The 16623-nt window shown below is 32.0% G+C and overlaps 1 protein-coding gene across 1 annotated transcript in view; it reads right to left on the bottom strand.

Annotated features, from left to right (window-relative positions):
* Positions 1-16623, bottom strand: part of LOC114331837 (adenylate cyclase type 3) — a 682543-nt gene that overhangs the window by 20489 nt on the left and 645431 nt on the right. Inside the window, exons 15-18 of the mRNA XM_028281519.2 lie at positions 15053-15128; positions 8766-8991; positions 6724-6806; positions 547-645 (exon numbers count right to left, since the gene is read on the bottom strand). Of these exons, the coding sequence (XP_028137320.1) occupies positions 547-645; positions 6724-6806; positions 8766-8991; positions 15053-15128 (484 nt within the window). The remainder of the gene's footprint in view (positions 1-546; positions 646-6723; positions 6807-8765; positions 8992-15052; positions 15129-16623) is intronic.

Consider the following 16623-nt stretch of genomic DNA (forward strand, 5'->3'; position numbering starts at 1 on the left):
TTATCATCTAGTTCAAAAATTAAAAGAAGATAATGAACGATTCTTCCAGTATATGAGCATGACTCAAGAGACTTTTAATTATATTTTGGAGAAAGTGGAGTATCGTTTAACTAAAAACTGGTGTAATTTACATAAATACATATTTACATATTCATTGTAAGATCACTGAACTCGCGCGACAAAAAGAGGGAATAAACTAAATTCTCATTTGAGTAAACATTAAAACCGCGCGGAAAAAACTAAATTCTCCTTCTAGTAAAAGCGGTCAGGCGGGTTAAAGCGGTTGGCCCGCGCGGACCTGCTTTGACTATGTTTATGTACATTTAAAGACGTGCATTAATTTTGAAAACGTTTAAAAGCGGGTCCGCGCGGTTTAACCGTAAGCAGAAACCGCCTCCACTGTGTTCGCCGACTTAGATTGGAGTGCGCTTTGTAGCATATTTTTATATTTACTATATTTCAATATTTCTATATATTTGTTTCAATATAATATAGAACATATGGAAAAAAATGTAGAATAAAGAAAATAAAGTTTTAAAATTTTACCTTCATTTGTCTAGATGGATTTAGGCCACTAGCAGCCATATAAGTAGATCCTATTGTCTTAATTTTTATAACATCTTGAAACTGGGGTAATTCCAAAAGCTATAAAAAACATAAGTAATTAATAATTATTATACTAGAGCCTTGCTTTTAATGTTTTTTTTTTCTACACTCACCGGCACAAAAAACGGGCACTCTAAAAAATGGGACATTTTTAATGACTTGTATTTCCTAAACCTGATATCCGATTTAAGTAACTTTTTAATATGTTATAGCCTTATTCTTTAACAATATCTCTGTAATAATATTGTTGCTAGACAGGTACATTGTCACTGTATACAGGGTGTACGAATAAAACTGTTTTTTTCTCTAACTTTGAAACACCCTGTGGAATGTTCTAGCTTTTATATAATACTGAAATTAAAACTCAACTATAGACTCAGGTTTTCTTAACATTCTGTTGGATAATAAAAAAGTTAGACACTTTAACAACTACCCCTGTTTTTCGTCAATACAGTGTTTTTAAATAAGTACGGCAAACTTTAAATGGTAATTCTGCATGATAAAATAATGACAGTTTGCTTTGTAAACGCATGCCCGCAAATGCTTCGTTTCCGAGATAGCGGATGTTGAAATTGTTCTTACAAACTGACGATTTATTTATTGCTCTAAAACGGTTTGTGATATGCAAATGAAATTTAATAGATTTTAAGAGGTAGTTATTGCGCATTTTTTGGCATACAATTAAGAATTTTATATTCACCATTGGCGTGCATACAGGTATAAATATTATAAATATATCCCGTATGTACGCCAATGGTGAATATAAAATTCTTAGTTGTATGCCAAAATATGTGCAATAATTTCTTCTTAAAATCTACCAAATTTCATTTGCATATCACAAACCGTTTTAGAGCAATAAATAAATCGTCAGTTTGTAAGAACAATTTGAACACCCCCTATCTCGGAAACGAAGCATTTGCGGGCATACATTTATAAAGCAAACTGTCATTATTTGATCATGTAGAATTACCCCTTAATGTTTTTTGTACTTATTTAAAAACACCCTGTATTGACGAAAAACAGGGGTAGTTGTTAAAGTGCCTAACTTTTTTATTATCCATTATAAGCGAATGAATCAAAAAACATAATGTTAAGAAGACCTGAGGCTATAGTTGAGTTTTAATTTCAGTATTTTATAAAAGCTAGAACATTCCGCAGGGTGTTCCAAAATTTGAGAAAAAAACACAGTTTAATTCGTACACCCTGTATACAATGACAATGTACATGTCTAGCAACAATATTATTACAACGATATTGACAGATAATAAGGCTATAACATATTAAAAAAATTACTTAAATCGGACATCAGGTTTAGAAAATACAAGCCATTAAAAATGACCCATTTTTTGGGTGCCCGTTTTTTGTGCTGGTGAGTGTATATGAAAAAAGTTCTAATGAAACTCATCAGCGTCTAATGAAACTCATCAGTCTACAATCAGCGCGTCATTAATTTTTTTAATAATCAATTATATTCAAATGGGAAATAAGCCACAATTTTACCTAAACATGATTTTATTAACGTTTAAATTTATTTATTTTAAAGAAAATATCACAATTAATAAATCAGTAACATATCGAGTTAGTACATATTTAGTATTATTTAAAATTTAAAATATCAAGTCAGAATTTGGTATTGGTTTTGAGAGTAAACTAAATGTAAACCCAAATACTTACGATGTCGGGATAGTATCACGAGGTTTTTCCTGGTTTTCCCTCGTGATTTACTATGGAATCTCTAACGCGAGAATTTCATTGCCACCGTTGCATTTGGTTGTCTTTTTAAAGACAGATCACATGCTATGATTTTTTATGGCGAATATTCTTGAGTTGGGATTGATTTCATGTAATCAAATGAACTATCTTTTAGTAAAGTCGTCCCAGGAACGCAACTCATCAATATTGGCAATATCATTTTAAAGTCGTCTACTTTAAAATGTATAATACGTGTCTGAATTGCCGATATAAATGAGTCAGATTAAATAAATTATTAGAAGAATTTTTTACTAAGCAACAACATTTTTGTTTATTTAGTATTATTTTGTATTTTGACAACGACACCCGACTTGGGCGTCGAAACGTTAATAAAATCATTTTTAGGTAAAATTGTGGCTTATTTCCCATTTGAATATAATTGATTATAAAAATGCCACAAGAAAATAGCTTCAGAACAACATTAATTTTTTTTTTTTCAAAAGTTCTGCGAACTTTTAACTGTGCGGTGACAGTGCGTCGGCAGTACGTGACACTCTACTATCAATAACGAAGGCACAATATTGTGGTAATAATTATTATTAAACTCATAGGCGCCCTACATGTTGGCAAGTCAGTCCAGTTCGATTTCTTGTTATAGATAATCGATTTTAGTAATTCCAATGTGACACAAAATCTAGGCATTAGATAAAAAATTTATTTGAAAAAAGTGTATTTTTTGATATTCTTAATGCTGCCGTGCTTAGCGAAAACGCCGTATCTGCAAAAATCTGAAAAAATTAGATTTATACATTTTTCTAACATAAATGTGCATATATATATCTTATTTGCTTACTAAAAATGACGTAAGTTAAGCCAAAATACATTAAACACAACGCATTTTATGCCGTATCTGCAAAAATGTTCATGGATACTTAGAATAAATGCGTCATCTGAAAAATACTTAGAAAAAAACGCCGTATTTAAAGGTCACTTGCCGCGTTTATCCTAAGCAGGCACTAGATGCGGCGTTCTGCCTAAGCATTTGACAGATTTTTACAGCATGTGTAAAATTTTTAATAAGGTTAGTTTGTTGCCATTTTTCAACGAGAACGGTTGTTTGATATAATTTTTTAAATATGTCAAATAGAACAAAGTTAATACTGCAGAAGGCCATTTCTTTATCAACAGAAAATCTAAACACATATGTTTGAGTTGTTGGTGATCAAGAAATAATGTGTGGTTCTAAAAACAATGCGGTACTACTAAGTGAGACAAATACTTCCATTAAATGTGGAGTTTCCTGAGGTATAGCGGAGTTTTCTATGTGTATGTATATTGTTGTTGATGCGACGTTGTATTATTACGTTACATCAGGCATTTTAAACAACGCAAATTTTATAAAGTTTGTTCGAAATACGAATTTTGGTACGAAGTATTTTGGTCGCCGTAGGTCGTAGAATTTCCAAATAAAAATGTGTTATAAAAGTATATAGTTAAATCAATGTCTAATAATTATTAATAATTAAAAATAAACTTCATCGTAAATGTCAATCGTTTCTGGAATGTTTTTAATTTTAAAATGCAAGAAACGCCCCTTAGCGGCAAACTTATTAATTCCAAAATTCTTTCCAGCAATTTTTTTGTCCATTTTCATGACGCCCTTTTATAAAAAATGTTTTTTATTCTCCTTTTTCATCGTTTTATTGTATTTATTATACAGTAGAGTCCCTCTATAACGAGAACTGAAATGGCAGACTAATTGCCTCGTTATACGCGGATCTCGTTATATCAGACTACAATAATATTGCGCATACATATAAATAATAATTTTATAAAATATTAACTTTCTAGAGTGAAGCCATTCGGAGCAATATAAGATTCTAAATATTGTTTCCTCGACAATAAAGCTTCGCCATCATAAATTATATTTTTTTTACAATATTCATTATCGGTCAATAGATAAACAGAACAGGAAGAAGTTTATTATAGGTAGGCGGTGGATTTTATTACAGCAGTACCCTCGATAACCGCAAAGATGTTGGGGATTTATGTATACAGGTATTTGGGGTATTTACTTATAGCCATTACAGCGCTAAAAATAGATAAAGAATAATAAAGATACATATTTTACGATTTCATTTTTCCTCGTTACATCCAAATATGCCTCGTTATAGAGGTGTTCAGTTTAATAGGAATTTCATGGGACATCTAGTGTACCTCGTTATAAGCGAAACCTCGTTATAACCGTGTTCGTTATAGAGTCTACTGTATTATAAAATAAGAAAATGCTTAGCGCAAACGCAGTACTGCATTCTTCCTAAGTAGGAAGAAGTTAATTTATGTAGTATACTTAGAAAGAACGCAGTAACATTAGTTTTTAGAGTAAATAAGATATATTTTGCCAATCTTATGTATAAATATGAATTCTATGATATTTATTATATATATAAAGTAGAAAACAAAAAAATTCTAAATAGTTTTCAACGGCTACACATTTAAACAAAAACCGATTTTATTCAAATGTGATCTCTCTGCAGATACGACGTTTTGGCTAAAGACGGCAGAATGGCACTCGTTTTTGTAACATTTTATTTAGTTATAGAGTAATTCTTCACTATATTACATATACACTACATTTAGTTTTTAATTAGATATACGGACTTAAAATACGGCTTCCCACGTAATATAATTCAATAAGCTATGCTTTATTATAATTTATAGATACCTAAACATTAACACATGTTACGGATCCACATCAACCGAAATATTCAGAGCTGCAGCATCTAAGATCAGAATAGCCATGATGATTGCGAACCTCCGTCGCGGAGATGGCACGTAAAGAAGAAACATTAGCAGTATCGGCGACAGCATATAGTCGTAAAGAATCAATGTCATCTGCAAAATAGAAGTGGCTATTTTGTCAAGTTTTTGAATATTCTTCGACAATCGTTATTTGTTAATTTCTTAAATTATTCATTAACTAAATCAATAGAATTATTTCTAACTAACTATGTATTCAGTGATTTCAATAACTTATAACTATGCATTAAAAACGAATAATCGAGAAAAGAAAAAAATTTAAGTGACTTTAAAAACATACTGTTACCATCGGTATGAGTAGATAAATCTTGTACATCTTTAACAGCTAACATACAATTTTAAATGTTTGGTTTAAGAAATGCTTAAAAAATGTTTAAATTAATGTTTAAGAAATTTGAGTAGCCGCTTTAGAGATAACCACTTGTCAGTATTTTAACAATCGTGTTAGGTTACCTACTCTTTGTAAATTAGTCGTTTAAGAACTTAAAAGTTAAGCACTTACATATAATACAGTTAAAATATTTGTACGATAAATATTACGGAAGAGAAATTAAACTTTTTAAAATTACTTTTAAAGACAAAAAAAGCAAGTTCATTATCGGAACCTTATTATTGTGCACATAGTGGAATAATAAGCAATACTGCCGATTTTAGCCATTTAATGTGGTATATCTAATTAAAAAGTAAACATTCTGTATGTGTGCCAAATGTCTCGAAAAAATATGTATACAGTTGAGTCCGCGAGTCTTTACCCGTGCGTCATCATTTAAAGCATACGAAATAAGTCGGAAATCTATTTCACGCAACAACAACTGACAGAAAGTGGCTACTGTTCCGATTAGGGGTTTTATTATAAAATTTGACGTTATCAAATATATAGAATGTCAAATGTAAGTTTTGCTTCAAAATTTTTGTGCAGAATTACTGCTACATTTGAAGTAGCTTAATAAATTCTTTTATTATTATTGATTAATAAATAAATAAACAATTTATAAAAAAATTCAATAACATATTATATTTTTGTTATTTTATTCACTTTGACGGAAATCTAAACACAATCATTTCTTTACTGTGTGAATGACGTTAGCTTTGTATCTTTTAAATATTAATTGCCAAAATATAATTATTTACCTTAAAATTTCAGAGCCCAATATAAAATTAGTTGTGAAAACAACTGTTGGTGTAATATAAAGAAACTTCAAAACGCAAAAATTCGACAAAAACCGCAAAAAATTCAACTGACTGACAGCCACAAATGTAAACAAAGCAGAAACGTCAAACAAATTGTGCTTAAAATATGAAAACATACCGAATCGTCTTTTTTTGTACCTATCTCTTTTCAATGCACTTAGTCTAGATGGTTCATAAAAATAACATGTGTTTTTAATTAATAACAAACGGCAGCTGGTTTGTCATGAGTTTCATGCGTGGAAGAGAATGATGCTAGATAAAAATTATGTGTTTTATCTCGCCAGGTATTAATGACGCACGGGTAAAGACTCGCGGACTCAACTGTAATTAATGCTGCAATCTTGCAACGCGTTCTCGGCGGGCTGATGTAGTCTCTTAAATCGAATATGATATAGACAAGTACAAAATCCTTACCGCATCAAAATCAGATATCACTTCATTTAAAAACCTTAGGCACTCTAATCCTTGATTGTTGACTGTTTCTTCAGAATAAAAATCTAAAAACCAAATTGTATTTTTATTGATTTTTTAGGCTAAAAATACGACATTTAAATTTCCACTCCAGTATTTTGAGAACGATTTCCAAAGAGTAAATCGAAACATCAAACTAAACATATTTTAAACTAAAATTATGGTTAATTCCAGTAAAGGTAGTTTTAGTCCTGTCGCCAGGGGTGGGGGGTAAAACGACCTTCTTTATTCAGATGGACTTAACCAAGACGGCCTTCTTTATTCAGATGGATTTAACCAAGTTTTTTTTATGTATTTTGATCCGTAGAACACGAAATTTTTTGGGTAACAGTTGATCCGGATGTCGATGAGATTGTTATAAACAAACAACTTGAGGAATTACATAACAGCGATTTTTCGCAAAACAGAACTTTTTTTTGTATTCTTCGGGCCATTCTAAGCAAAACATGTTCTTACAATTTTTTTCTTAGGGTGCATAGTTTTCTCGATAAACACGGTTAAACTTTCAAAAAATCGAAAAATTGCAATTTTTGAACCCGAATAACTTTTGATTAAAAAATAAAATAGCAATTCTCTTACTGCACTTGAAAGTTCAAGTCAAATTCTATCGGTTTTGATTATTTGCGTTGCTAAAAATTAATTTTTTATTGTTAAACAAAGCTATAAACACATAGTGCTTGAATTATGTTTTCAATACATCTCTCATTTAAAACCGAACGAGTAGGCGGGCCTACAAACAGGCAATTTCTACGTAGCATGCGTTAAAACGCATGTATTGGGCATGGGAAAGACTGTTTGTACTTAGCTTTGTTTGACAATAAAAAAATCAATTTGTAGCAATGCAAATAGTCAAAACTGGTATAATTTGACTTGAACTTTCAAATTCGGTAAGCAGAATTGTTATTTTATTTTTTAACCAAAAGGTATTCGGGTTTAAAATTGCAGTCTTTCGATTTTTTGAAAGTTTAACCGCGTTTATCTCGAAAACTATGCATCCTACGAAAAAATTTGTAAGAACATTTGCTTAGAATGACCCAAAAAATACAAAAAAAAATGTTTTGTTTTGCGAAATATCGCTGTTATGTAATTCCTTAAGTTCTTTGTTAATAACAATCTTATCGACATCTGGATCAACTTTTACCCAAAAAATTCGTGTTCTACGGGACAAAATTCATAAAAAACTTGGGTAAGTCCATCTAAATAAAGGAGGCCGTTGTACCCCCCTTGGCGACAGGACTGTTGATGGTTATGGTTATTTCCTGTAAAAATAGTCAACTATGTTTAAGTAATAATTAAGGTATTAAGTAAACATAGTCCCCGAAGCTAATAGTGAAAAAAAATCCGGAAATCTCATCACATTACAAACTTTAAAGCTTTAATCTCCCTTTTGGGAAAACAAATAAATTTACTTAAATCTTCGAAATAAAAAACAAGAATATAATTATTAAAAAAAAACTAAAAAAAATGTTTATTCATATTTGATTTACATGTTTACTCCGATTGGAGTACGAAGAGAACCATTCTCGTTATGGCTTGCAACTTCACTATGCTCCTTAGTCTCAGCATCCGTTATGGCTTGCAAATTGTAGAAAACTCCGTGGTGTTAACAGAGAAAGTTCCCCTTGTTTTTAGTCTGGTAGGATCTAGAATAACATTTTTGGATGTTGTTTTATGTGCTATTAGATTGAAAACTTAGTTTTTTGATAGCAGTTGCCGCTAGGGCATCCCTGCCATTTCGTTCGTTGCAATCCGTGACTGCACGACGGGTTTTGTCCTAGTTGGGTGAGAGAGAGCAGCATATGTGCCTCCTGATGAGAGACTAATAAGTTTCGAAACCGGTAGAGGTGCTTCCTGCACTCTCTGATTGAACTGGAATAATGATGCGGCTGTAGTTTCGTGTTGCAACGAAATTGAAAATGGATATTCGTTTTTGAAAATGGATATTCATTTTTTAATATAACTATTGTTTAAGTAAATTATCTTACCTGAAAAATTTGGCATCGAAGCAAATAAAACTCCGACCTCTGCATAACTTTGGGAATATAATTCATCATGCTGTCTCTTTCTGTTTCCCATAAAATGAGCAGCTACATGAGGAGGTAATATATTATAGACTAATGCTTCGTTTCTCCTCCTCATATCTTCTGCACAATCTCTTTGTTCTTCTACTTCACATCTCCAAAGAAACAGTACTCTAGACACCTTCTCCATCTAAAAACAAAATTGATTTTTGACAAATATAGAGCTAAGCAAACCTTTATTCAATGTAAATATCCATCTATGATATAAAAATAAATCGCTCATTCCCTATGCAATACCAAACTTTGGAAACGACTTTATATTACTAATTTCATTCATCTTTTTTAAGCTTTTTTATACTATATACAAAGTTCTTACCCAAAAATAATTTAAGAAAATTTAACAGAAAATCTTTGCATTTGAATACCAAAGTTCTATCTGCGTTAGGTGCCATTTTTAGTTATGACTGTTTAAAGTTTCTATGTTATGTATCTATTTTACTATTATCGCCACCTGTATGTGTTAACGATGTAAATTAAAAAAAATATATATTTTATTAACCGTAAAAGATCACTTCAATAGTGAATAAAACGGAGTTCTGATTTGAGAAATGATTTAAACTTATTTAATAAAGATTTATCTTCCACATACTTGCTTAAAAATTATTATATAATAAAACAAGTTCAAGTTATTTGATAAAGTCTTATTGTTAACTTATAACCACTTTCAGTTCTTGCACATAGGTCATTGTGTATTCTTTACTTTGTTGGCTGTTTTTTATCTCAGTTAAAACCTTGTTAACTTATCAACATTTAAAATTCTCTCAGATAGAACCTTGTAACTTACGTATCTCAGCCACCTGTTAATATAAGTCGGTGCTAGTATCATATTAAGTTAGAACATAAAATAGTGAAGTTAGTGAAGAACATAAAATATACCCAAGTTACATAAAAATCTCAGTTTAGACCAAAATTGCAGATAGAACCTTGTTATTCTGACGCAACGAAATTTAAAACACTCAGAAAACTTACGATGCCGGCCTATCATCATTCAAGGGCCGGGGTTCGATTCCCGCCGAAGAGAAATAATTTTTTGTTTTTTAAGTTCAATAACTTTTATCTTGATGGATGGGTTGCGTGTTTGAAAAGAACGATAGGATTTCAGACATTACAATTTACTGTCCATTCCCAGGTCTTCGGCAAAAGTCCACTCCAAATGATGCCGGTTCAAGGAATTTAGTAGAATATAATCAATACTATAGTGTTGTCCAGTGGATTAAAAATCGAAAAAGTGGGATGTAGTGTGAGGAGGTGGTTGGGCAGCAAACTACTGTTTTTAATTTGAAGAAAATTAATTTATGTGAATTGCTTGTCCGACTCAAAGTGATGTTGTTTTATAAAGTTATTTTTATTTATTGTAAAGATATATTTTAGAGACGTGACCGTGATATAATATGGATCACTAAGTGAAAGGGAAACTTCCATATGTGGATAGTATCTAGAGTGGTTTTTAAGCAAATAACTTATAATTAAATACACCTGTTATTATTATACTCTAGAGCAGAATAATAATTGTTCGATCAATTGTAACGAAAAATAACTGTATAAAACAATATCGCTTTGAGTCAGAAAAACAATCCACAATAATTAACAAATACTTAACACACATAATGTAAGGTATTGGAGTGACACAAATCCTCACGTCTTTTGTGAAAAACGTACTAAATTTCCAGAAAATTGTGTTTGAGCAGGTATTTTGGGAAATCACTTGGTTGGGCCTGTTTTTATCAATGTTAACTTAATCGCTAAAGTGTATCTGGAGATGTTACAAAACGCAACTGGGTCGTTAATTCTTTAAATTCTGGAAGATAATTCAGATTAATTTGGCAACTTGGAAATAACTATTTAACAAGATGGTGCTCCTGCACACTATTATGATGTAGTAAGACGTTAACTAGATTAGGAATATCGTGGTCGATGGATTGGACGACGAGGTTCGATAAAATGGCCAGCTCGGTCACCGGATCTAACACCATTAGATTTTTTTCTGTCAGGGTAATCTAAGGTTTACGCTGCAGCACCAGACAGTATTGACATTTTAAAAGAACCAATTGTTGAAGAATGGAGGGAAATCTCCCCCGATACATTTGAACGAATACGACAAGGAGTTTAGCAACACAGTTGCTACTAGACAGTTTTAGTTTTCTTTTCATTACTTTTAAGACCATCTTTTTTATCCTTGCCCACTACCTTGTTCAGTAGATTTTGTAGTTTTTGTTCGCTTAATTAATTCTGTTTCGTCGGTATATAGGATATTAAAAATTCTATGGTTGATAGTAATACCTTCTTGTGCCTCATGCAGATTTCATGCAAATATGTCCTCTGATTATCACTAGTCAACAAGAAAACAAAAAAAAGCGACTGATGTTAAAATGGCTGTACCGGGAAGATTAAAGCGTCCTGAATGCGAATTCAAACATTAAAATTTTCCACCACGTATAGGTTTTAAGTTATCTTCTTCTTAAGGTGCCGTGCATTTCTGCTAGGGGTCCACGCATACATTGTCTTGTCAGGTGAAATGTTAGATGTTGAGTTATAGAATGCATCAAATACTGCTGTTTATTATAAAATATTTGATACTATATACACATAAGTTCAGAACTAGAAACAAAAACCATAGTAAGTCTTTTGTATACAATTTTCTGCATATCCCAATTTTCCCACAACACTATGTGGATTAACACAAACACACATTTTATTCTGCATAGTAAAAGACTAGGATAGCTCCTGGTTACGGTTCCTAAATGTTATAAGTTTTACTGGCTAGTAAATTCCATTTAAAAAAAGTCCATCATTGTAATGTGGAACCTAGGTTAAGCATGTCCTTTGGACAAGTGAAGGTCTCGAACTAAATTATGTAATTCGGCTTGTTGGATGCAATAAGGTGCTTTTTCGTCGCTTTCGGGAAAATAAGAATCACTGTTTTCTGATACATCATCTGGTTTACTTTTATCGCCATACATTTCCAAATCTTCTTCCCAATTTGCCGGGGTCTTGGAACTGATAAATCTTCTGCATGGAAAACCGGTTTTATTGCTGGGATAATATCTGGATATTCAATTTTATTGAATTGCTTGTCTTTCCTTGGAAACCCAGACACTATTGTCATGCAGAAGTAACAGTCGTTAAAACGGTTTAGAACTATATAATTTTTAATGGATAGGTTTACTGATTAAGGATTACCTTTGGTTTATTATTTAATTAAATGTTAATGTGTTATTCGTAGATATTAGATATCCCAGTGTTGTCAACTTATGCATAATTGTTAACGTTATTTGATAACATCACTCACCAATATAAAATATTACAAATGACTGTTTTAAAAAAAATTTAGTAAAATACTCATAACTCAAAAATCGTAACTCATTTATTTTTGAAAAAATCATAACTCAAAAATCTTGCGTGTTAGGAACTTTTTATCATCATATTCATATTCAGAGAGCAAAAATTAACAAAAAACAGCATTTTGCATTCCAGTCGCAAATTGGTTTTAAACTAGTATTATAGGTTGCATAATAATACCGAGAGTATTTGGCTTTTTATCATCTCAGTGTCTCCCATTTTTTTGTACTAATAAATATATTTTAGTTAAAATACAGTGAACGTATTATGTTCGGAATCAACGTTCTTTCTTATTTTTAATTTAATTGTATTAGTTTTTCATACTTTATTTTAGTGTGCATCGAAATTTGCCCACTTAAAAATTTGATCAGTTTTGATGTCACGAATTTCTTAAACCCCTTGTCCGATTTAAGTGATTTTTTAACATGTTATAGCCTTATTCTTTAACAATACCGGTGTAATATTATTGTTGCTAAACAAGTAAATTTTCATTGAATACCGGGTGTACGAATCAAACAGCGTTTTTTTTTCTCAAAGTTCGCATCACCTGTGGAATATTCTAGCATTCATAAAATACAGAAATTAAGACCCAACTATACCATCATGTTTTCTCAACATTCTGTTTTTTTATTCATTCGCTTATGTTGGACCATAAAAAAGTTAGGTATTTTAACAACTAGCCACGTTTTCAATCAATACAGGATATTTTTAAATAATTATGGCAAATTTTAATGGGTAATTTTGCATAAAAAAATAATAACAGTTTGCTTTATAATCGTATGTCCGCAAATGCTTCGTTTCCGAGATAGGGGGTGTTGAAATTTTTTTACAAACATACGATTTATTTATTGCTTTAAAATGGGTTGAGATATGCAAATTAAATTTGATGCGTTTTAAGACGTAGGTATTGCACATTTTTTGACATACAATTAAGAATTTTATATGATGAAATTGTTGCTGGTATGAGCACATTATGAAAATGTTAGGGTAGAAAGAGTCAAATGTTCATAATCTTATTGAAGATTACTTCAATAAGATTATGGGCATAACATTTTTTAAGAATTTTATATTCACCATTGGCGCACTTACAGGTAATATCACCGATCATATTATCCGTATGCACGCCAATGGTGAATATAAAACTCTTAATTATATGTCAAAAAACGCGCAATGACTACGTCTTAAAACCGACCAAATTTAATTTGCACATCTCAACCGGTTTTAAAGCAATATTTAAATCGTCAGTTTGTGAAAAAAAATTCAACATCCCTTATCTCGGACACTAAGCATTTGCGGACATACGATTATAGAGCAAACTGTCATTGTTTTTTCATGCAGAATTATACTTTAAAGTTTGTCGCACTTCTTTAGAAACACCCTGTACTGATGAAGAACATGGCTAGTTGTTAAAGTACCTAACTTTTATATCATCCAACATAAGCGAACGAATAAAAAAACAGAAGGCTAAGAAAACGTGAGGCCAGAGTTGGGTTTTAATTTCAGTATTATTTTATAAATGGTAGAATATTCCACAGGGTGATGCAAATTTTGAGAAAAAAACACAGTTTATTCGTACATCCGGTGTAAAATGAAAATGTACCTGTTTAACAGCAATATTATTACAGCGATATTCGGATAAAATCACTTAAATCGGTTAACAGGTTTTGGGAATTCGAGACATCTAAAACGGCCAAATTTTTAAGTGGGCCGATTTCTATGCACGCAAGTTTATATGAATGAAAGAAAAGTATAGATTTTAATTGGCCTCTGAGGAAAGTCACCAACTAATATTTATGTTAATATACCTTTCTTTTTTAAAGCTAAAGAGAACGGTATTTCCAGAAATTTGTGTCTTGGGGAAAGCTAAAAATATTTTATAAAACTTAACTTGTTAGTAGCAATAATACTAGGGAAATAAGCAAGAAATATACCATGTTCGGGTCACTGAAACATGCAGGTAGTTGACAACTTTCTTACTGCAATAAATGTCTGTATGCTTTTAAAATAAATATACAGAATATTAAAGGCAATAAAAAAAAGGGTATTGTTAAAAAACAGGAATTTCATTTGGAACTTACTTACTTACTCGGAACTAGGTGAATTACGAAGAAAACAAATGTTAATTTAACCAGGGCAATACCCAACTTTGGGTGAAACTCTAAAGTTCTAAGTTAAGTTTAGTAAAAGTTAATAACAAATATCGATTTTCATTTATTTTTCAATTTGCGAAGCAACAAATTGACTTTTTAACATTCAAAAATCGGCAATTTTGGAGCTATTTTGATGTTATAAAAAATCAAATTTTGTAATTTTATGTCAACTATTTAGCACTTAAATGGTGTGCAAAAAATCGAAAAAGATTTCTTCCTATAGGTGTACAGTAACTAAAAAACAGTAGTCAGCTACCTGGACATTTCAGGGTCCTGAGAAAATCCTTATTTCTTTGGACTATAAATACTTAATTATTTTATACAGTGATGAGCGCGCTAATAACAGTCAAAATAACGCAAAAGATGGAAAACAATTAAGTGGTGATTTACATTGTGCTTATTGTCTCCCACCTTTAGACGTATCGGACGAGTTTGGCAACTGCCACTGTGACAGTGACAGTTTTAGTTGATGTACTCCTCTAATACGTCTAAAGGTGGGAAACAAAAAATAGAATGTAACTTTATACGTTTTTACAGCTAAATTTCCCAACTCTACGGATTTCATTTCTTTTTATCTCACAACTTAATATATTTTTCATCTTTTTCATTATTTTGGCGGTTATTAGCGCCCATTAGCGCGCTCATCACTGTATATCAAATTGTAGCGTAAATAAATAAAATATCGTCCTGTTTGATACCTACGTGCCTTGCCAGGAACGCCAACGCTAACGTAGCTGTCAGAAGCAGAGCGGACAATGTATATTTTCCTTGGATCAAGCTAAAATGAAAAAAAAATTGTGAAATATAATATTTTCCAATATAAAAATATTAAACATAAAATAGAAAATTTGCAACATTTTAGTTATCACAACTAAAATATTTCAAAAATATTAACAAACATGTATATATTCTGAGAGAAAAAAAAAGTATTATTATAAATCATCATCATCATCATCATCAACCCGTACGCGTCCACTGCTGGATATAGGTCTCCCTCAGCTCTTTCCATCTTTCTCTGTTTTGTGCGGATTGCATCCAGTTGCCAACAATACGTTTCAGATCGTCAGCCCATCTGGTTGGTGGTCGTCCTCTGCTCCGTAGTGCTTCTTCTCGTGGCCTTCACTCGACAATACGTTTTGTCCATCGTTTGTCTGACAATCTGGCGACGTGTCCTGCCCAATTCCACTTAAGCGACGCGATTCTTTAGACGGCGTCCGCTGTTTTTGTTCTACGACCTATTTCTTCCTTTGGGATTCGGTCCCTCAGGGAGACACCCAACATCTGGCGCTCCATAGCCCTTTGAGTTATGCGAATCTTGTTCACTACCTTTTTTGTGAGAGTTAATGTTTCCGCTCCATAAGTGAGTACAGGCAATACACACTGGTCAAAGATTTTCCTTTTCAGGCATATGGGCAAGTCGGATTTAAATGCATAGCTCAGTTTACCAAACGCTGCCCAGGCTAATCATATGCGACGTGGGAGCTCGCACGTCTGGTTATCTCTTCCCAATCGAATTTCATGTCCCAAGTACTTATAAGATGCAGTCTGCTCAATATTCATTCCATCAAGAACAATATTACGATTTAGCACCAGATTAGTCATTATTTGCGTCTTGTTGATGTTAATCTTTAGTCCGACCTCTAAGGAAGCGTGATATAACTTGTTCAACATTATTATTGCATCATCCATACGATCGGCTATAAGGACGATGTCATCTGCGAATCTCAAATGACTGAGCTTCTCTCCATTTATGTTGATACCATATTCGTTCAGATCTGCCTTCCTAAAACAGTGTTCCAAATACTGTGTGGCACAGTGTGTGCCATTATTATAAAAGTATCTAGATTATAAATAGAGCATAAAGACAAACACATACTATGGTGCATCTCATCGGAAAATTTAAATCACCTATATTAGTATGATATAATTAATCCAAAAGATGACATAACCCAGACATCCAAAGTAAAAGTTATCCTCCTACACCAAATTGTTCTATATGGTCCACATAATGTTCAGAAAAAGTCACCCTATTTTGAGCGTCGTGTTTGGGGTAGAGGTGGGAGAAATCGGTAAATTCGTAGTTTTTTACGTTTTTCGTCAATATTTCTAAAACTGTGCGGTTTAGCATGAATAAGCTTCTATACAAAAATGTTCTACATTAAATTTGAAATAAAAAAGGTCCTATGCATAATTCTTTTAAAATGAATGGTTCCAAAGTTACGGAGGTAGTATAGTATAATTGGTCCAAAAAAGACCTAACCCAGACATCCAAA

The sequence above is a fragment of the Diabrotica virgifera genome, chromosome 4, assembly GCF_917563875.1.
Source record: "Diabrotica virgifera virgifera chromosome 4, PGI_DIABVI_V3a".
Classification (NCBI taxonomy): domain Eukaryota; kingdom Metazoa; phylum Arthropoda; class Insecta; order Coleoptera; family Chrysomelidae; genus Diabrotica; species Diabrotica virgifera.